The 21809-nt window shown below is 33.2% G+C and overlaps 2 protein-coding genes across 5 annotated transcripts in view; one reads left to right on the top strand and one right to left on the bottom strand.

Annotated features, from left to right (window-relative positions):
* Positions 1-657: 657 nt before the first annotated feature.
* On the bottom strand, positions 658-1781 carry LOC130798148 (serine/threonine-protein phosphatase 7 long form homolog). Its single transcript, XM_057661030.1, has 2 exons — positions 1373-1781; positions 658-1294 (listed from the first exon to the last, which is right to left on the bottom strand). The coding sequence occupies exons 1-2, from the start codon at positions 1763-1765 to the stop codon at positions 773-775; spliced, it is 915 nt and encodes a 304-aa protein (XP_057517013.1). The 5' UTR covers positions 1766-1781; the 3' UTR covers positions 658-772.
* A 13991-nt stretch (positions 1782-15772) lies between these two features.
* LOC130798146 (solanesyl-diphosphate synthase 1, mitochondrial-like) overlaps positions 15773-21809 on the top strand; it is a 30150-nt gene continuing 24113 nt past the window's right edge. Inside the window, exons 1-3 of one of the 4 annotated variants that reach the window (XM_057661027.1) lie at positions 15773-16058; positions 17387-17543; positions 20794-20865. In XM_057661027.1, the coding sequence (XP_057517010.1) occupies positions 17391-17543; positions 20794-20865 (225 nt within the window). In that variant the 5' untranslated portion in view covers positions 15773-16058; positions 17387-17390. Of the gene's footprint in view, positions 16059-17386; positions 17544-19104; positions 19413-20793; positions 20871-21809 lie in introns of those variants that run through there. The other 3 variants (XM_057661026.1, XM_057661029.1, XM_057661028.1) reach the window with 3 other exon arrangements.

The raw sequence follows: 21809 nt of genomic DNA, 5'->3' as shown, positions 1-21809 counted from the left end.
TATGTTAATATAAATAAAGATTAGAAGGACATTAAATTAAGAACTAAAAAATGTTTGATTTAGATAAAAGGGAGACATTTCCCAGAATAATGTTTAAAAAAAAAAAATTCCCACTTTACCTAATTTGGGAAAGTATTTCCCAGAATACCGTCCACGTGGAAAAGTGTTTTTTTTTTAATTTTTTCAGAACAAACCGCCACTTGAGATGGCGGTTTATCTAAAGCACAAAAACGCCACATGAAGTGGCGGTTTGGTCAAGGCAAACCGCCATCTCATGTGGCGGTTTGGTCCCTGGTAAACCGCCACTTCATGTGGCGGTTTGCTGGTGGCCTGCAACAATTTTTTTTTCTTTCATTTCCCCTAAATTGTGAACGTAACCTGCATTAAACTAGTTCAATATCATCTATTCCATATTAATCAATTACGAACCAGCTTGATTTGAAATTTCGCTTTGTAGACCTTCGGACTCTGAGAATAAGCAAAATTAAAGCCTATATAGAAATGCTTCGTAAGAATTGGTAACACGACAATTATAAACAAACTTTAAAGCAAAAGGAAAGTGTGGGTGCCGACATAAAAATCAGAGATCCTCATAAGATGTCCACCAAATGTTAGATTCAAATCAACCACATTCAAAGTAGAACTTTTTCTTGATTAATTTACTTTTTTATTGATTTTCATCAAGCTATTCTTAGAAAATCATACAAAGTTAAAATCATACAAGAATATACAAGAAGTTAAAATCATATAAGAATATACAAAGTTTGTTAAACTACAACCCCCGGCCCCTTTTGTTTTGCGCACCGATGGATGATGATGGTGTGAACTCGTCAACCTCCGCAATGACATTAAGAGTAGGAGCTCGTTGTTGACTAGCACGCTGATATGTGATAATCCTTTGCGGAGGCGATGGATGTGGCGGAGGAGTGTTGATGGAAGACGGGGGAACAAACGGCGACATAGTAGCGGATGTCGATGGCGATCTGGAAGACCGACCCTGAGTAGATGAACGCTGGCGGCCTCTTGTGGACCGAGAACTGGATCCTCCGGAAGAGCTACCTCGATGGGCTGAACTCGTTGGAGAAGGAGTGTGGAATGTGTCATCTACGTCGCCAATGACGGGTGGAGTCGGTATGAGGTACTCATAACCCGCTTGACTCAATGCATCGGTCAACGACGCATTAATGGAGCCTAAGGTCTGAGAACATAGCCGATAGCCCACGTTAACTGGCGATGTAGCGGCCCCTTGAATCGTGTCATTACATTGTATCAACACCGATCGGATGCGCTCAGCCTGTTTGTTATCATTATATTGTTAAAACAGTTACTTAAAACTATTACTATTTGTTATGAGTGTTGAAAGAAAACGTACCAGTAACGTAGATGTCGGATGGTAATGTGATCCTGGCTGCGCAAATGCGGTGTTCGTTAGGCGTAATATGGAGATGCGCCTGTACCAACTCATGTACATAGCAGAGCTATGACCTGTGAAGTTATCTCCTCCAACCAATGTAGATGCTCGGTCGTTCCACGCATCTACATGCGATCTATGTTGTACGAGGTAGTTCTTGTCCCCAATCCTCCGATCGATCGCATGTAGTTGACGTTGGGTGTCACAGGCTTGCGGAATTACCTGCTCCAAACCGAATTGACGCATGACACGATCCGGGAGATGTAGCTCGACGATGTCAAAGCAAATAAGAGGACAACGCGATCTCCAAATCTCGTGGCCCGATGTACATATGTGCGGTAGAGCTTCCATCATAGCCGCTGTGTAAGGCTGCCATGTCATCTGTAATAGAAATGAATATGCTTAGTAATGTATACAATTTATTCATAACTAATACAAATAGTAAATGTTACTAACTTGCTCGTCCCGTTGTCGATCTAGTGTGTCCCTGTAGTAGACGAGAGTATGTGGGGAGTGGGATCTCGAAAGATATACGCGAAGCCAGCTGCAAACAAATAAACATTGATTAACATTTTCATCTATCATAAAATAGTGAAATTATGAATTTGAATAGTGAATTGAGTGTTGCTACCTTACTGCCAAAGGATCCATCCCGCGCCGATGCTGTGACCCTAATATCGGTTCAAAATCATCCGCGTCATCTTCCTGATCATGTTGCCCATCCGGTCGAACCGTCCGAATAATGGGCCTCCCTATATGAATGTGCTCCCATGACCATATCTGTAACAACATCAAGCATCCACCCATGTCCTTGGCACCCTTACGAGATGCTCGACATAAGTTACGATACAGATACGCTAGGGTAGCACTTCCCCAACTGTACTCATCTACGCGCTCCAAGTCTCCCAGTAGAGGGAGATATATCAACTGTACCGAGTCGCCGCTCTTGTCTGGAAACAAGATGCATCCAAACAGGTACAAGATGTAAGCTCGGGCATGTCTGTCAACCGTCACATCATCTGCATCATCCTCAAGCGCGCTAAAATGTTGTCGAAGCCAAGTCAGCTTCAATGACGATCCAACGATGATCTTCGGCTGGGTGGGGTCCTGAGGGTTTTCCGGCCAAACCCCTAGCAGCTCATGTACTAATGCTGGCCAATTTCCCTCCCCATGGCCAATGACTGTTTGTCCTTCAACCGGCAGTCCCATGATAACTGCCACATCTTGCAACGTGATCGTTGCCTCGCCAACTGTGAGGTGGAAGGTATGTGTCTCCGGCCTCCACCTCTCCACCAATGCAGTGATAAGAGCTCGATCGAGCTCTAAGCCCCCTCCCAACAACCGGTGAATGTATCTGAAACCAGCTAGCTCGACTACGTCTAATACCTTGTCATCCACCTCCCACCGTAACATACTCGCCTGGTAGTGCTGACGAGTAACCAATTGGGCAGTGGAGCCCTCCCACGCAGCTACGCTCCTGTGTGTCGCCTGAAGCGTAAGCACTGATGGATCAACTGGGCCCGGCATCGCCATGATCGCTGTTACGTGTTTTTCATCGCCATAAGTGTTATAAAAATCATAAAAAATATCATGACTTCCCTCGCATTATCCAAATTTGCAACCAATTCAACATGTTTTTCAATGGGATAATGATCTTTCATGTGATATCTCCACCAATTTGCTACCAATTTGCAACCAATATCATGACTTCCTCACCCCAATACACTATAACGGGAAGTGTAAATTTGAATACAAGAATTTGTGATACTAAGGTATTAGAACACTTATTATAAGGTTCATTTCAAATATAAAAGCTAAAAATACCATGAATATATACAAAAACCATTAAACTAACCCTACAAAGTAATAAACTTTCATTGAAGCATTTCATCAAACACTTTATATGCATACAAAACAAATCCTAAAATTCAACTACAAATGTGTAAAACGTAAGCTTAAATTATGAAAACAATAGAATGTAACAAACAATTAACGTTTTTATAACTTCAATTCAAACAATAATGAACAAAAAAAACAATTTGCATATTGAATAAAAATTAGGGTTTTATTCATACCTTAAATGAGGATGAAAATGAACTAGTACACAAGGAGAAGATGGGAATGTAGTTGATTAGCTTAGTTGAATGAGAGGAATTGTAAATTTGAAGTAAATGAGAGTGAAGAATTTTTTTTTTTTTTAGCAAAACCGGCAGCAAGTTGAATGAAGAGCAAAATGGAATGCAGTGAACAACATCTCACGACATTATCGAGATTTGTACTAATACCAAACCGCCAAATCAAGTGGCGGTTTACTCCACTTTACTTTTTTTTTTTTTTAAAAAAAAAAATTTACCTTAACCAAACCGCCATCTCAGATGGCGTTTTACTTTAAATGCCTGAATAAAACCGCCATTTCATGTAGCGGTTTCATTAAAAAAAAAAATTTTCTCAAAGCAATCCTACGTGGACGGTAAACTTGGAAATACTTTCCCATTTTAAGGAAAGTGGGAATTTTTTTTTAATTTGGCCATAGATTGGGAATAGTTGTATTAAATTTTGAATAAAAAGTTGTTGTTTACCAAAGATCATTAGCTAGCTAAGTCAAATCTATTGTTAGTTACTGTCAAGCACAAATATGTTTACATTGAATACTTCGATCTCATTGAAAAATCGTATTGACTAAGCTTGTCGGCTTACTATAACTGAAAAGATTGATTTTTTTACTCAAATCTTTATTACGAAAAAGGATTACAAAGGTTTGTATCTCACTATAATTGAGATTGATTTGAATATAGGAAGATTTTATTCGTAATATAGAACTTATTGAATCTCAAAATTACAGAATAGTTACAAGAAAGCTTTATAGGTGGTTTTATATTTTGAACGGTTGAGAATACATCAATGATGTCTCAAGAAATTGAAACCTCGTCGAGACTGGATCGATACTACATAATAGTTGGGTACGTTGATCACTACCTCGTGTTGTCATTTAGAGCGTATAATGGTTATCGAAAATAATAAATTAATTCAATCAAATAAATTAATTAAATTAATAATTAATTGAAAATATCCGAAGATTGCAAAATTTTCTGTTTTGGTATAAGCACAGGTCACGGCTCGCGAGTTGGCCAGGTCGCGGCTTGCTACTTTGGCGCTGGTTTTTGCAATGTTTGTTTTATTCGGTGAATGTATTGGGATGTATTGATTTATGATCGACATTGATTCGTGAATCGATGTTGCGGTTTATAAAGTGACATATTACTTCATGAATGGTTGTAAACTCTTCTATAAATATAGAAGGCACGTGTAAGTTATTTCTAATATGAGATTTACATGAGACATACATGTAATTTCTGAATTTCTTATCCTCTCTAGCAATTTACATAGAGAACTTGCAATCCTCGATTGTAAATTTCCATTTTCTTCTTCCACTTAAGTTTACTCATGTCGTTCTAATTTCCTTGTACTAGGAATTTAGTGTAATTCTTTGTATCTCAGAACATATTTCCGGTTTATATTCCCAAGCACCGTAGTAGGGAAGAAATGATGTTTTAGGAAAGAGCATCTCGCCTAGAATTAATATGAAGTTCACATACAAAATCTTCTCGTTACTATGTTCAATATATGGTATTCCTGATGATGAAGTTCACATTTGGTGTATGTTAAGCAAAGGTTTGAACTTGTCATATGTTTTGTAACTTACTAAGTTTATGTAACTTTATTTTATATGTTTGCTTAATAAAATTAAAGTTACATTTACAACAATCTAAAACATCATATTTCTAAAATAAGTATGGCAAGTCTCAAAGTTTTAACCACAAACTTTGTCAAAATTGACAAATTTGTTGGGGAAGTTTTAAAGTTTGCTTATAAGAAAATTACACCATGATCGGGTGATGAGATAATCGTAGAGAATTTTGAAAGGGTGCATTGGTTCGATAAAAAGAATGTGTTGCTTTGATAAAAGGACACGTTGATTCATGAAATGATGCGTTTGTTCATGGAGGGTTGCGTTGTTTTTTGTTTTGATCAAATCATGTAAGAAAGATGGACAAAGTTACTTGGTAGAGATGATATTTGTCAAGTGTGTAAGAGTTGATAAAATCTACAAGTCAAGTAACATCTTTACTACTATTTACATTAAGTAAAATTTATTAAGTTATCTATGTTAAATTCATGTTTATTAATTTTATGATAATAGAGAAGTATAATATGTTACATGTTTAAGTAAGTTTTTATATCCATGGAAATTGGTAAAGTAAGTGATCTTGGTTATTTGGTCTTGTTTATCATTTGGTGTAAATGATGATAATCCATTTTATTTATCAAATAAATTTGATGGTTGGAAGTATAAGTAACTTACCATGATTTTATGATGATTAATTTTATCATCAAAGATGGATAAATTATGCTAGGAAGGGCAAGGCATCAAGGAAGGGCAAGGCAAGGTGAAGGATGTATGTATTTAAATGGATGATTCATGCTATTGTTTTGGAGTTGTTAAGTACATTATATTAGATGGCATCTTAGCATGTATGTTTTTAGCTGTTAAAGATGTCTTTAGAAGTCTTGTATTATAAAGCATCCTATTTTGGAATGAACACCAGTTCTTTATATATTTGAAGTTTGCTTTGTAATGCATCCTATTTTGTACACAATGTTTGAAGTTTGTTTTATAATGCATCCTATTTTGTATGACAAATAACATCATAGAATGGTTTACAGTGAATTTGGAATGGTTTTGTACAAAGCAGCTGTTTACATACATACATAAAGAGAGTAGAATGCTAATGGATATTGATAGTATCTTTTCATTGCTTCAAATGATGAAGTTCACAATGATATACTTACAGAATAAAAAAATTCCTAACCTTACCACCAACACTAACATTAATACCTATTTACTAAACTTACCACCAACATTAACCCTAAACATATTTGCTAGCCTTATCTTTAGAATGGCAAAAACCAACAACATTAGGTAAAACAGTACAACAAATTTCATAAAACAATAAACTTCATTAAGCTATCAATCTTCTTAGACAACCCTAAACCAGTAGCCTTGAGTTCAGCAAATTCTTCCCCATTCAACATCACAGGAGCAACCCCCTAGACCTCTGGAATTGCAACTTCATCAAGATTTTCCTTCAAATCTGCATAATAAGCCCATTCAAATTCTTGGCACGAAATACACTTGTAATAAATTCTTCAAAGATTTGTTACAGAACTTGAGACCCTAACATTGTAGAACTTAGTTGGGTCAAAGTAGCATTTTTTCAACATGGCCCAGCTATCACCAACAGTAACACCCTCAAAATAGGTCGAACTTTTGAAAACACCTTTAATGAAAAAGATGAACCAAAACCTACTCATGGGAGTGTTACCGCCACATCTATTTCTAATAAAATAAATGTAAGGCTTAATGACTAAAAAATAACTTAATAATTTTAAATCCAACAAAGGGTGTTACAACATAAGAGAAGACTGAAACGCAATCTATGTCCATATAAAATTTAAACAACTTAAAGAAAAATTTAAACTGAAATACGACTCTAATAAAAGCTATGTTTCTAAGTGATCCTCAATAACCTGCAACATAAGAATGCAAGAAAAAACAAGGGAAAAACTCCCAAAATCAGAAAATCGAGTAATTCCAACTCCATCCCGTAAAACGATTAAGTTTGAAAATGATTTAAGAAAATAAAATATAATCAAATTGGAATAATTAAAAAAAATAATATATAGCTGAGTTAAAAAAAAATATTTTGTGAAAACAATATATATAATATCACATAAACCAATTTATTAATTTGATATTTAATAATGACAAACACATAATCAATTTTTAATTTGAGGGAACGAGAACGCCAGTAGGCCGAGGCTTTACCTCTATACCTACTTCATCAAGAGGTCGTCACCCCAAATAATTCAAGGCCAGCAGAGTAATTTCAGGGAACCCTAGTGTGCACACCCCTTCTACTTGGATCACAACAAATAGAAGGAAGATCAAACATCGTATCAAGTATCAGAAATAATAATACATGTCGGCAGCTATACTAACCAAACAAGACAACCTGTTCATCACCCTTATACTTGGATCACAACAAATATAAGAGCTTCATTTCCCTCGTGTTACACTTTACGTGATTTAATTTATTTTAATAATTAGTCGCGTGCACACAAACATATAATCAAACATACATTATACATTTTATTTTATGATCATAGGTTTTCCCAAGAAAAATATATCTCAAGAATATTCAATTGCAATATTAATATCATAATATTTTTGTAACACACTGGGATTTTCTGATGTCATTAATTAATATTTTAATAGCTTTCGAGTATTTTATAATTATATTAAATTAATTTTTGAAGTAGTTTTAATAAATTCCTTTCATATACGAATTTAATTAACATATATTTATATTAAAAAAAAAACAATTACGATGCTATAAAGGGGTTCGAATCAAAATAATTATTTTATTTAAAATGTGTGAGCATACAAAGATGAGTTTCTTGGTTGGGCCTCGTAAGAAAATGAACCTAGGTAAATAAATAAATAAATATGTGTGTAAATAATATAAAAGGACAGGTTAGGGTTGTAACTACTCCTTCCCTCACTCACTCAAAACACGCCTTCACCTTTCCCTCTCCTCTCCTCTTCCCTTCTCTCATCCCTCCACTGCGGCACACCACCACCAACAGCCACATTCTTCCTCCACCGGTGAGCAGCCACCGTAGCAGCAGCGCGCTTTCCTCCCTCACGGCACCCAGCAGCAGTGGCTGCTTTGTTCTCTTCCTCCCCCCTGCAGCTCGTGAGTCTCCAAGCAGCGGCAACCACCTTCGTGGTGGTTTTCCCGGCAGCAACAGCACAACACCACCATACCAACTCCTCCCTTCTTCACCCTTCTCTTGTTTCATCTTAGTAAGCCATCTCTTTATTTCTCTAATTAATTTTCTAGCCTTAATTGGAGTTTTATTAAGTATATTGAGTTTAATGTTGGTTTTGTATTAATTTCATTGGATCTTTTTGGTGGGTAAGAATTTGATTGATGAATTAAACATGTTTATGATTTAGGGTTTGAAGTGTGATTTGAAATTTTGGGTGGTGTGTTGATTTTGTATTAGTTTCTTTGAATCTTAGTATGGGTAGTAATTAAATATGTTATCTTTGAACACGAAACGATTAGGACTTGGATTTAAAGATGAAATTACTAATGATGCGTGTTTTATACTATATTTTTGTGATGATTGATCAAATTACTTTAAAAGTTGTTTTAAGATTTAGTCGATTGGTTTTTGTTTTGAATAATTAGTAACGGTGTTGATGTTAGTTGACTATGAAAGTGATTTTGATTGATTAAGAATAATAGCTACTAATTGTTGTGGTTTGATTGTTGTGAATTACAAATACCCTTATTACGTTGTTATTGAAGTTATAGATACATGATATTAGTAAGCCAAGAGCATAATGTCAGCTTATCGTCGATGGTTGCTAAAGTTAATTGTCGTGTTGTTTTGACTATAGTTCTTAATAGCTTTAGAGAATGTAACAAATGATATCTCGATACGATAACTCTAAGATTTGCCTTATCGTTATTTTAATATTATATTAAAATTGTAAGATTTAGTTGTGATTAGTTATATTTGGGTAACGCGAGCCGATATGCTCAAAATTAGTTAATGTAAAGAAACGATTCACACATACTTCTACTTTAAATTGATGGAAAGACTTATGTTATGTTGAGTTAATGATTTTGACTTGTATTGAATGAGTTGTGTGCGAGCTAGAGTAATCGGAAACTCATGTTGAATGGGTGATAGCGGTTACTTTGGTATTTAGTTTGGTATGGCAAGGTATTTAAGGGAACTTATTAGTTCTACTCATAACTTATATAGGTGTCCATCTTGTAAGAGGAAAGTAGAGCCTTAGTCGGGTGATTTTGTGACTTTTGATTGTGCAGTGACGCTTACAGGTACGTACACGCAGTAACGAACCCTTATATGCAATTTTATTTAAGACATTATTGTTTATTGTAATAATATGCACTGCATCAAAACTATGAGATACTAGTGAGTACACTTTATATGAAGAGCTATCGACTATGAAATCCTTGCGCTTAGAATAATTTAGAGAATGAGAGTGTTAATAGAAGGCGGGAACCACCCCCTTATTTATTTTAGAATTAGGTTATGCCTTAATTGGAGTTAGAATGAATCCTTTATAGGTGAATTTCATATATTTGTTGAGTGGCTCAGTAGGTTTTGGCGTGCTGCTATCCCCGGGCACTCATTAATAGTCGAAAGTGGAAGTTATTCCCATCTGATAAAGTATTAGATTATGATTAGCTGGTGTGACTCAACTGGATTATGTCCGGTTGATTTAGTAGTCCCCTAGGTGAGGTTCGACGGGACCACCGTAAGGGGGGTATGAGCATGCTTGGGTCATTGGGCGTCGGGTGGACGATACCGCCCCTTGACCGAGATGTTACCATGCGGGCCTTGCAAACCCCAATATGGTGACCTCTTCACTGGTTTAGTACCCCAGTGTGTTAGTTTTTCCCGAAGTTAGGACCCGAGAGGGTCAGCTGGAGGGTGTAACACCCTTAGAATAGGTCGGACTTTTGAAGACACTTTTAATGAAAAACATGAGCCAAAACCTACTCATGGGAGTGTTACCGCCACATCTATTTCTAATAAAATAAATGTAAGGCTTAACGACTAAGAAATAACTTAATAACTTTAAATCCAACAAAGGGTCTTACAACATAAGAGAAGACTGAAACGCAATCTATGTCCATATAAAATTTAAACGACTTAAGGTAAAATTTTAACTGAAATACGACTCTAGTAAAAGCTATATTTCTAAGTGATCCTCACTCCACGATTCCCACGCAATCAATAACCTGCAACATAAGAATGCAAGAAAAACAAGGGAAAAACTCCCAAAATCAGGAAATTGAGTAATTCCAACTCCATCCCGTAAAACGATTAAGTTTGAAAATGATTTTAAGAAAATAAGATATAATTAAATTGAAAATAATTTTAGAAAATAATACATAGCTGAGTTTAAAAGAAAACAATTTTGAAAAACAATATATATAATATCACATAAACCAATTTGTTAATTTGATATTTAATAATGACAAACACATAATCAATTTTTAATTTGAGGGAACGAGAACGCCAGTAGGCCGAGGCTTTACCCCTATACCTACTTCATCAAGAGGTCGTCACCCCAAATAATTCAAGGCCAGCAGAGTAGTCTCAGGGAATCCTAGTGTGCACACCCCTTCTACTTGGATCACAACAAATAGAAGGAAGACCAAACATCGTATCAAGTATCAGAAATAATAATAATAATACCTGTCGGCAGCTATACTAACCAAACAGGGCAACCTGTTTATCACCCTTATACTTGGATCACAACAAATATAAGAGCTTCATTTCCCTCGAGTTACACTTTACGTGATTTAATAGATTTTTATAATTAGTCGCGATCACGCAAACATATAATCAAACATACATTATTTATTTTATTTTAGGATCATAAATTTTTCCTAATAAATATATATCTCAGGAATTATCCAACTGAAATCTCATTTTCCAAATCACCATTCTAACATCAATTGGTGGCAATAGGAATTAATATCACAAATATTTCTCTTCCAATTTAAATAGTATCTAATTTCGTTATCAAAATAATAATATAAATTTTATCGAAATAAAAATTATAAATTCAAGTTTGACAAAAATAATAGTAAATATAATTTGAGAATATATAAACATAATATCATACAAAATAATGTCATATCAAATCATGCACCCATTTAAACACATTAATTATCACTTAGCACATAATACTAACGGGATAGTCCTAATTAGATGGACATTGAGAATTACCTTGTCACGCGATCCTAGACAACATACGCTCCTAATAATCTCTGTCTACGAATCCGCTGTCTACACGAGAAAATAATATATCTCAATTTAATACCCCGATCAACCCATTCAAAAATAATTTAAAAGACTCCTTTTTATTTTATATACTTTAATTTAAAAAAAAGGAATAAATTTAAACATGTAATTTAAAATTGTAAGAGTAGTATAAAAGAGCAAGGTTTTAAATAACATAGTTAACTCATTTTATTATAAGATTTAAAATTGTAAGGGTTAAAAAAATAATAATAATAATAATAATAATCATAATTATAATATATATAAAAAAAAAAAAGAAAAGTGGGTGAGTTTCAGAAACCCACGAAAAAGAAAGAAGAAAGGGAAGGAGGAGAGAGAAGGAGAAAGGGAGAAGGAAGAAGGAGAAGGTGTCGGCCGGCGGTGGCTCCGGTGGTCGCCGTCGCACGCCGGTGTTATCCCGGTGACCGTCGTATCGCCGGAAAAGCTAAGGTCATAATTAATTTTTTTTTTCAAATGCAAAATGTGTAATTTGGATTGAAATTGGTAGAACAATATTATAAAGAGATGAAATTTCATACCTTTAATATCAAAATCTTGCGTTTTCTTGACTGAATTTTAAGCAAATGGGAGATGGAGGAAGTAATTTATAGGAGAAGAAGGAAGTGTGAGTAATAATGTGAATGAAATTAAGGGTAATTGGTTAAATTTATAAGAGGTAAGTGAGGTTAGTTATAAGGTTTAAAGGGAGGAGTGGGAAGTTATTGTTGATGGGGAGTTATGTTTTCTTTTTTTTTTTATTATTTTTTTTTCTGAAATTTATTTATTTATTATTATTATTATTAAAAAAAACGGTTGTTACAGAGGGGGCATGAGCTCATACTTTGCCATGGGCGCCGGGTGGCCGATAACGCCCTTGGCCGTGTCACTATGCCAGGAAGTAGAGAAAAGATCCACTGATAGAAATATTCATTGATATAAAGTTTATTCATTGATCGAAAGTTATTTAATGATAGAAGGTTCATTCTTTGGTAGAAAGCTTACATGTTGATAGAACGTTTACTCTTTGATAGAATATTTACTCATTGATAGAACATTTACTTATTGATAGAATACTTTATGCTAGTGAGAAGTGTGCCGTTAAGTTACCTCAAGGGTATTACAGACTATGATCACGCTTACCTTAAGATAGACAAGCTCTATAAGGTCATGTGTTAGGTATTCTATTAATGCCTTGGTCGAGTTGAACTATACGTATTTTGCAAGAGTTTATGTTTGAAAAGAGGAGCGTGAAGACCTGTATCCTACCTAAGAACACATGGTTCGGGTTGGAAAGCACGTAATGAAATTAAGAAGTATAAGTGGCCGATAAACGGTTACTATCTGTGCTTGCATTTTATGAAATCATCTTATGTTGTTTTATATAATGTTATCTAGTAGTTGGCCTTATTATATTTGATGCTAGTTACTAACGTGTACGTGTGTTTATGTTTGATTGTTGATGACTTTCTATGATTGTCCTGCTTTGACACATTGGCCTTTGGTACTGGAGCTTCTTTTGCATTGCATTGCATTTGGGGAGAGTGATGAGGGCGAAGCATAACCTGTGTCATACCGCAATCTTTCGATTTTGTAGCTTTTGTTATCTTTTGTAAACTTTGGTTGTATATGTTTTTTTATGAGGCCGTGCATCCTCCCTCGTATATTTGTATTTATGCTGCGTAGTTTATAACTCTGTATGGTTTTAAGGAATTAAGTTTTTTTAAAACGCAAACGTCAACACTGGAACCACGATCCATGCTTCGCATGTTGATTTGAGAAGCCGGCGACGAATCATTCCGCCGTGACATACCCTTGATAGGCCGTTGGTGCCTTTACTTTATTAGTTTCTAAATTAACTTTTATTTTTCTATAAAGGCGCACAGTTTTAAGGCAGATGCTGCCAAAATTTCCACTCACCTTGGTAAAGTTAATATTTAACGTTTATCTAAATTCTTTTCCTTTTCTTTTATGTAACACCCGAATTTCCTCCCGTCCTTTACGGTTTCGGTTTCGTTAAGGGGTCGAAAATTCTGGGGTGTTACAATTTTTCTCCCAAATTCAATCGCATTTAAAATCATTATTAAAATAATAATATAACTTTCATCAAAATAATAACATTATAAGTATTTCTCTTTCAAATTAAACCGTATCTAATTTCGTTATCAAAATAATAACATAAATTTTATCAAAAAAAAAAAATAGTAATTATAAATTCAAGTTTGACAAAAATAATAATAAATATAATTTGAGAATATATTAAGCATAACATCATATAAAATAATGTCATATCAAATCATGCACTCATTTAAACACATCAATTATCACTTAGCACATAATACTAACGGGATAGTCCTAATTAGATGGACATTGAGAATTACCTTGTCACGCGATCCTAGACAACGTACGCTCATAATAATCTCTGTCTACGAATCCGCTGTCTACACGAGAAAATAATATATCTCAATTTAATACCCCGATCAACCCATTCAAAATAAATAAGTTAAAAGATTCTCGTTATATATACATAATTTATTTTATTTAAAAAAAACAATTTCAAAATGTACTTAAAATTTTAAAGAGTAGAAGTAATGATTTAAAAGAAAAAGATAAAGTTTAAATAATAATTAAATAGGATTTATATAAAAAAAAAAGAAAAGAAGAAAAATAAATAAATAAAATAAATAGAATTGGGTTACACAGCCCCAATCCACGAAATGAAAAGAAGTGAGGGAGAGAAGGAGAAAGGGAGAAGGAAGAACGAGAAGGTGCCGGTCGGCGGTGACTCCGGTGGCCGCCGTCGCACGCCGATGGTATTCCGGTGACCGTCGTATTGTCAGAAAACTAAGGTCAGAAATATATTTTTTTATCAAATAAAAGATGGATATTTTTCAATTAGCATAAATTTTTAGGTTTTGGATATAAAAACCTCTAACAAAATGATGAAATTCATACCTTTAATATCGAAATCTTGCGTTTTCTTGACTGAATTTTAAACAAATGGGAGATGGAGGAAGTAGTTTGTAGGAGAAAAAGGAAGTGTGAGTAATAATGTGAATGAATTAAGGGTAATTGGTTTAATTTATAATAGGTAAGTAAGGTTAGTTATAAGATTTAGAGGAAGAAGTGGGAAGTTATTTGTTAATGGAGAGTTATTTTTATTTTTTTTATTTTTAAATTTCTAAAATTTATTTTTTATATAGAATTATTATTACTATATTATTGATTATTGATTATTATTATTATTATTATTATTATTATTATTATTATTAAACAAGATGGATGTTACACCAACTTCAATGAAATTCACGTTTGGGGTTCTAGATGGCCTTGTAGAACTTCCTAACTACACCTTAGTGCTAGATGAGGAGTACCTTGAGGAAGCTATGGATGGAGAGGAATAGTAAAAGCAAAAGTGAAGATGGAGAAAGATTGAGAAAGCAAGGGAGTTAATCGTGAGTTTATAAGGGAAGACAAACTAATCATAGTTAGCTAAATTTCAAAATAAGCATATAGAAAACGACCAAAACTACATTAATGTCACGGTTGTTAGAAGCATTAAATGATAGAGGTACCATTGATAATTAAAAAAAAAATTTAGGGATAACAATGATAAAGTGCAAAAACTTAGCAATACCAATGATAATTTCCCCAAAAAAAAGTGTTTTGGAAGTGTATATACGTAGCATTCAAGGCAAAAATAGTATATTATTAAAATGAAAAATTACCTAGAATAATATGATCTTTTCATGATTTTTCTACAATAATCTCACCTATTAATTAACCATAATAATCCCAACTTTAGGGAGTATTTTCTTAGAGTAAACTCGGGTAACCGGATAACTTGCTATAATAGTTAATTTATTAAAAAAGTAAACTGAAAATTAATGTAAAATTAGAGAAAAATTTTAAAAACTTACATAAAAGATTTTAAATAATAAAAAAAATCAAAAACAAAATTTAAACATTTTTTTTACACTTTTTCGATATTTTATTGTGTTTATCTATTTTTAAAGAATAAAACTTAGTATAGCAAGTCATCTGATTATCGTGTTTACTATAGGCATATATTATCTAAAGTTTAAATTATTCATAATTAATTAATAGATGAGATTATTATAAGAAAAAAAAAAAAAAAACTAAATTGTTCTATATAATTTTCCACGTTAAAAATTTACCACATGTATGAACTAGTAGTTTGCCCCAAAACTTAAAACCTTATACAGGTGGTGCACAAAAGAGCACGGTAGTAGACTGATTTTTCATCTCAGTAACAAATGGCATACCACATACCTTATTTAAGTTTTTATTTTATTTTGTTATGGTTAGACTATTCACTATAGGTTAGGAACTAGGTAGGAAGACAAATGAACCACTTCATGTGACTTAACACGTGCCTTTAAATTAAAAAAAAAAAACCCTTTTCTTGAACTTCTTCCTGCTCAACAAGTTCCAATTTTTCCCATTCTCAGTCGTCGTTATTGAACACCTCCTTTCTATCCCCTCTTCTCGTCGCTTTTTTCATGCGCCGGAAATTTCCCGACGTGTAACCACGACGCTTTTTTGAACTACTTTGTGGCCTTTATTGGCGGTTTCCTGATTCTTCTTTGTGCTCAACTTTTGCTGTTAAACGATTATCTTATCAGCCGTTGCCGCCGAATTGATAAAGTTTTTGAGGCTATTGTCTTAGGTATTTTTTGATATTTGAAAATTTTTTAATATCTGAACTCAAATTCATTGGAAGTAAGCAGGAAAAAATATCTATGAAATTTTGATTTGTTTAGGTTTATAGTTTATTATTCAAGTCCGTGGACATTTTCAACAATTACTCCAAATTTGATCAATATTTGTCCTTCTTTATTTATCATCAAAAATATCTATGAAGTATATATTAGTCGCCGTTTCTGCTGACGCTAATCTGTCTGAGGTATTGTTTTATTTTTGAATTGTTTTTGCTAAATTCAGACGCATTGAAAGGAGCAGGAAGAAATAACTGAATTTGGTTAGGAAGAAATATATATCGTTCATTTGTTCTTTCTTTGTTATCAGAAATTAGTTTGTGCATTTTTTGTTAATGCTCGCACTCTAGTTGATTAATTAATTAATTAATTGTTTGAGCTTTGAAATTTATGAAATATTCGTATGTGGCCTAGCTAGTGATTATTAAAATGTAATTTTGAAATTGTTATCTCATTAATTGCTTGAATATAAATTTTATTTGTGAGCCTTTTAAATTTTAATGTTTAATTCCTGGATATGTTGATTGTTGACCAAGTTTTCTTCTTTTTTCTTCTCTTTATCATTATGTGATTGTGTAATGGGTGATGGAAATGTTAATTATGATAATGTTTATGTTTCATAATAGTTAGCAGCTCATTTTTATCAACATCAAGTCAACCAATAATTTTTAATTGTAGTGATTGGAACAAACATGATTCGTATAATACTTTTTGATTACTTTTACCATAGTGATGTTAATTTGGTATTTATAACTGTAATTGGTTGGAATTATGAGATTTAGGAGGATGTCCTTTACGTACCACTTTTACCAAACTTAGTATAAATTAGATATTCTTAGTTGCAATATCTTTAGTGCTATGTTTGTAAACAATGATTTCATTTGAAAATTTAAAATTGACTCAAATTTAATGTTTGATAAATCAATGAAATGCAATTTTAGATTTGAGTCAATTCCACTACCATTATTTTAAATGTAGTTAAAGTTGAGAATTTGAAAATGAGTTCTCAAACCTTGTCATTCTCAAATTCTTCCTTTATGATTTAAAATTGAAATCTATAATTTGAAATGAATTACTTAACTCCAAACACAACCTAAAAGTATTCTCAATTGTGTTTGGGTATAAGTTGTAGAAATTTTAATTGTAGTTGCTTAAAATACTAGTAGTATATTTATAAATGTGATTGGTTCGACAAAAAATAAGTGTTTTATCAATTCCCATTTAGTATGTGATATGTTTTTTATTACTTACAATCTTGTCCCCCTATTGGCATGATTAGAGAGATGTTATTTTTCCAAAGATTTTCTCGGACTTCAAGGGTGGTGAGTGCATATCGATGGTGTTATTCTTGCTCATCAGCTTCGAATTCTGCATTTTCGATGTATCACCAATTGTTCAACTCTAATGCGACAATAAATCCTCTTTTGACTTCTAAGGTGCATCAATATCTTTACTTTCTTTCTCCCCTTTGCTCATTCTTTTTCATTATGTTTTGTATGTGGATGGATTAGCTTTTTTCTTGAATGTTGACTTGTGGACTTCATTGCTTAAGATTGGTTCAGTTTATGTTCTTATTTGGTTTATTTCTACTTATGTTTGTGCTACCACGAGGATTGGGTCGTTTGTGTTCTATTGTTCTTATATTACTTTGAAAGTTTTCTTTTGGCTGTATTTGCCATCATTCACTAGTATGAGATTTTTTTGAATTTATGTGCCTTCATGTAAGTAGTTTAGATTTTAGAGTTCTGAAAATTCTTATGAGGAAGCTGGAAAAAACAAAAAAAAAAAAACATAAATTTAGTAGGTGTTCATTGGTAGAAAGGCAAATGTCTAGCTTTAATGATTCATCACAGTTTTCTCTCAACGCATGCCCTTGAATTAGAGACACCCAATTTCTGATTCGTCTTTCAATTTGAGTAAATTAATTTATCTAAAATCCTGATCTGATGAGAACTTCTTGTTATGTATTGGGAGCTTTCATTCAAACAACATATTTAAATCTTTTAAGGTGAATAGAATACATCATTATTGCTTCTTTTACGAATAGTGAAGCTATATATAGTGCTTTGGGTTCATTCTAACCTCTTGAATGTAAATGATGTGAATTATATATTTGGTAATGCTCAAGTAGGAGATCAAGTGGGAGCTCAAGTGGTACGACTTTTGACCTCCCAATCATGGTGGTTTGATCCTCACTACCCCTTCATTGTGATATTGTTGGTAAAATTTTCACCAATAGGGAAGAAATTGCATTATTTACGGTAAAAATGTGGACCAAGTAGGAGCTTTTTTGTAATTTAGGCTCCTCTTATTTCCCTTGAGCTCATAAAAGGGTTGTCTTTTAGGTAATTACATTATATTAATTAAAATGACACGGAAAATTGGGAAGAATTTGCATTATGTATAAACCAACAATACTTTAAATGTTTTTCTTTGCAAGTTTATGAGTTTTTGTCAATTAGTGAATTTATATAAATAGGAGTACTTGTGGTTGGAAGTTGCATGGGATATTAGGGTTTAAGATTGAAGCGGTGCTAAATTTTGGTTGTCTAGTGATGTTCATTGCGTTTGGCCCATGACATCAGATGTGACAATATTTATGTTAATTCACAATGTTCCACAATTGAATCAAAGCACTAAGCACTAAGCACTAAGCGCTAAGCTCTCATAGGCGTGCTTTGGTATTGCTGTTTTTGATTGCAATTTGTGACATCTATTTATGTGGATGATTAGGTTTTATATTATAGACATGTGGGTGATCTATGTGAAAAAGGTTTGACTAAAGAAGATCATTAATTTATAAAGCTGGGTTAGGAGATGAAATAAAAATGAAGTCGTTATGTTTCATTACCGTCGCTTTATGATAGATTATGAACTTATCACTACGCAAAAGTCCGTTACGTAACTCATGGTTTAAAATCTGGGAGTAACAACCATTGTAGGTTGTTATTCTAACATATTAGCCATTTTAATCCCTTTTTATTTTACGTATATTAGGTTTTAAACATGGAGTAAACATGCGGCCGTTATATCTCGATGCGGCCATTTTGTAACGGGATTTTAGTTCACGGTTACGAGATACCGCGTTTTGTAATGACGAGTTAAAAAGAGACGCATCAAAACAGAATTCGGACAGTACGACCGTTTCAGACCGGAAATCTCATAATCACGAGCGAGATTTGCAAATTTTCAAGAAACTTTCAAAAAACAATAGAGCAAAAACACAAAAAAAAAAAAAAAAATTGAAAAATAGTCGAGAAACTTACCAGATTCTCTAATCCCATCTTCAAGAAACTCTATTTAAGGTTTGGTTTCTGATTTTCATAATGTGTATTGAAGTTGCTATGAATCTTTTTTGCCGCTGAATTGTATTTTACGGATTGTTGGTGAGGTTGGACCGTCGGAGTTCATGTCTTCATGTTGAAGATGAGAAATTACAATCTCTCACCTCCATTTGATTGAACTTCTCAAGAAAGCTAGAAACTAAAAGCCTTTTACAGCTGAATAATTACATTTACTGACGACTCTTGATGCAGATTGTACTTCTTCAATAATTACTTTCTTTCAACTCACCTCAGTATTGTAGCAGCCAGCTGTAGTAAATGATCAAATGTGGAGTTTAAAATTTTTAATCAAAGTTATTAATAAATGGTGTTGTATGGTATTTTATAAGTTATTAGTTCTTTCGTCCCACTAAATTTGTCTCATTTTCATTAATCTATCTCAAATTAATAAGACAAATGGAATTAATAAAGTTTAAATGGGGACCACATATAAATAATATCATTTGACTATGTTTAATTATTAACATATAAGCATTTTAATATGCAACTTGTTAATAATAGTAGTAATTTTTAAATAAATCACTTTAAAAAATTTTAAAAATAAATAAATACATTATGTATGAAAACCGCGACCCATTACGGGATAATCACATTTTTCCGCTACCGCGACTCACGATCGCCACCACATTTTTACACCATGGTTTTAAAAGAACTATCCTAAGTTTTCTTTTAAATGCATAATCTAGAAAATTTGAATTGTTAAGAAATGGAGTTTTTTTTTTTTTTTTAATTTATTTTCAATGGAAAGGCCAAACGCCTGCACCTAAAAGAAACAAAAGAAACATGTTATAGGAGGAGGCTGTCTTGTTCCAAAATTCAAGTTGTCAGAAAAGCCTTGAGAAATCAATTACTTCTGGTTTGAAATTGTATGTTTTTGCGTTCATAGCACCTTGCTGCCCTCTTGGATTATTTTGATGGGGCCTCATGCCATCCAAAGTATTATTTGTGTGTGATCATGTCATCTTGATAATTTAATGAAGGTTACACAATTCATGTTACTGATTTTTTCTTGCAATATTGTGATGATTTTGATGGGGTTACACTTACAACATTATATATGCTATTTTTCTGCCTTTGCTCATGTTTGCATTTCCAATGTAGTGGATAGTGAGTCAAGTAGTTTTTTGGGTGTCAGTGCCAATTCTTTGCTCACTTTATGGAGTGTTGTTTTCTGTAATTTATAGAATGTTATTTGTTTGAGTGACTAAAATATACATGTATCTCTATCATAGTTCTCAGTCCCTTTCTAAGATAATTTGTAGTGTATAATTGTGATATCCATCTCACAAATCCTTATGATTCATCATGTTGTTCATAAGTTGATATTGTCTTTAATGTGCAGTATGAAACATCTTGCAGTTTTCTTCATGCAGCAAGACATCATGTCCATCATAGTGCCACATCTACTATTGAGGTTAGGTGTGAATTTTGTTGTGGTTTTTTATTCAAAGTTATGCATGTTATTTTTTTTTTTGGATGAGTAATGATGTTTCACTTTTCTATCTTAAGGCTTAGATTAGGATTTGAATTTTGAACCTAATTTATTTCGGGCATTGTCTGCGCAATGGGGAATGGGACAAGAATTCTAGACCTTAATTTTAAAAGGCGCAAGGCACAGTGAGGCGCAAAAGGGTCGCATGAGGCGTACAACGAAAACGAGAATTTTTTGTAGGAGAGGCACAACTTTTGACTTAAAAGCTCATAAAACAATTCTAAAACATGTTTGATATGTGAAATAATGATATTCATATGATACTTGCATGAAACATTAACATACATCCATTATATTGCGCTAAAATTTACTAAAATAGTAAAATAGCACAAGATTGTACCTAAATATACATGTTAGAGAAATATGTTATGCGTTAGTTGTAACCTATGTTGCCTGGATTCGGGTATGTATATTGGGTACGGGTGTGGGTCCCAGTGTCCAATATGTTTTTTTAGAATTTAAGGATACGGGGACATCATCCTAGTATTGGGTACGCCTATGGAGACTCGAAAATTTGAAAAATAGTTCTCAAATGAAATAAAAGTACTTAGAGATAAACATATTTGATAAAAATTATTACTCCCTTCATTCCACTGAAAAGGGGACATTTGCTTTTTGACACTATTCACTTATTACTCTTAATTTTTATATTATTCTTAATCTATAATTTAAAACATACTCAAGTGAGATCTTGGTTGATTCATCTTAATGTAAAGATTATTAATATCCACTTTTAATAATATTTCCTTATGTATTTTAAGTGATATTAAGCATTGAATAAATGCATTGGATAGCGTGAAAAAGAAAATGTCCCCTTTTTAGTGGAATGGAGATTGTATTTACTAAATTTAATACTCCCTTCTATT

This window comes from Amaranthus tricolor, chromosome 13 (assembly GCF_026212465.1).
Source record: "Amaranthus tricolor cultivar Red isolate AtriRed21 chromosome 13, ASM2621246v1, whole genome shotgun sequence".
Lineage (NCBI taxonomy): Eukaryota > Viridiplantae > Streptophyta > Magnoliopsida > Caryophyllales > Amaranthaceae > Amaranthus > Amaranthus tricolor.
This window is presented reverse-complemented; position numbering and strand designations above follow the sequence as displayed.

Bases quoted from the DNA above. Each gene is read 5' to 3' on its own strand.
- LOC130798148 (XM_057661030.1), bottom strand. From the start codon at position 1,765: ATGATGGAAGCTCTACCGCACATATGTACATCGGGCCACGAGATTTGG. The intron at 1,295-1,372 runs GTACGTTTTCTT...GATAACAAACAG, and splicing joins ATCCGACATCTACGTTACTG to GCTGAGCGCATCCGATCGGT.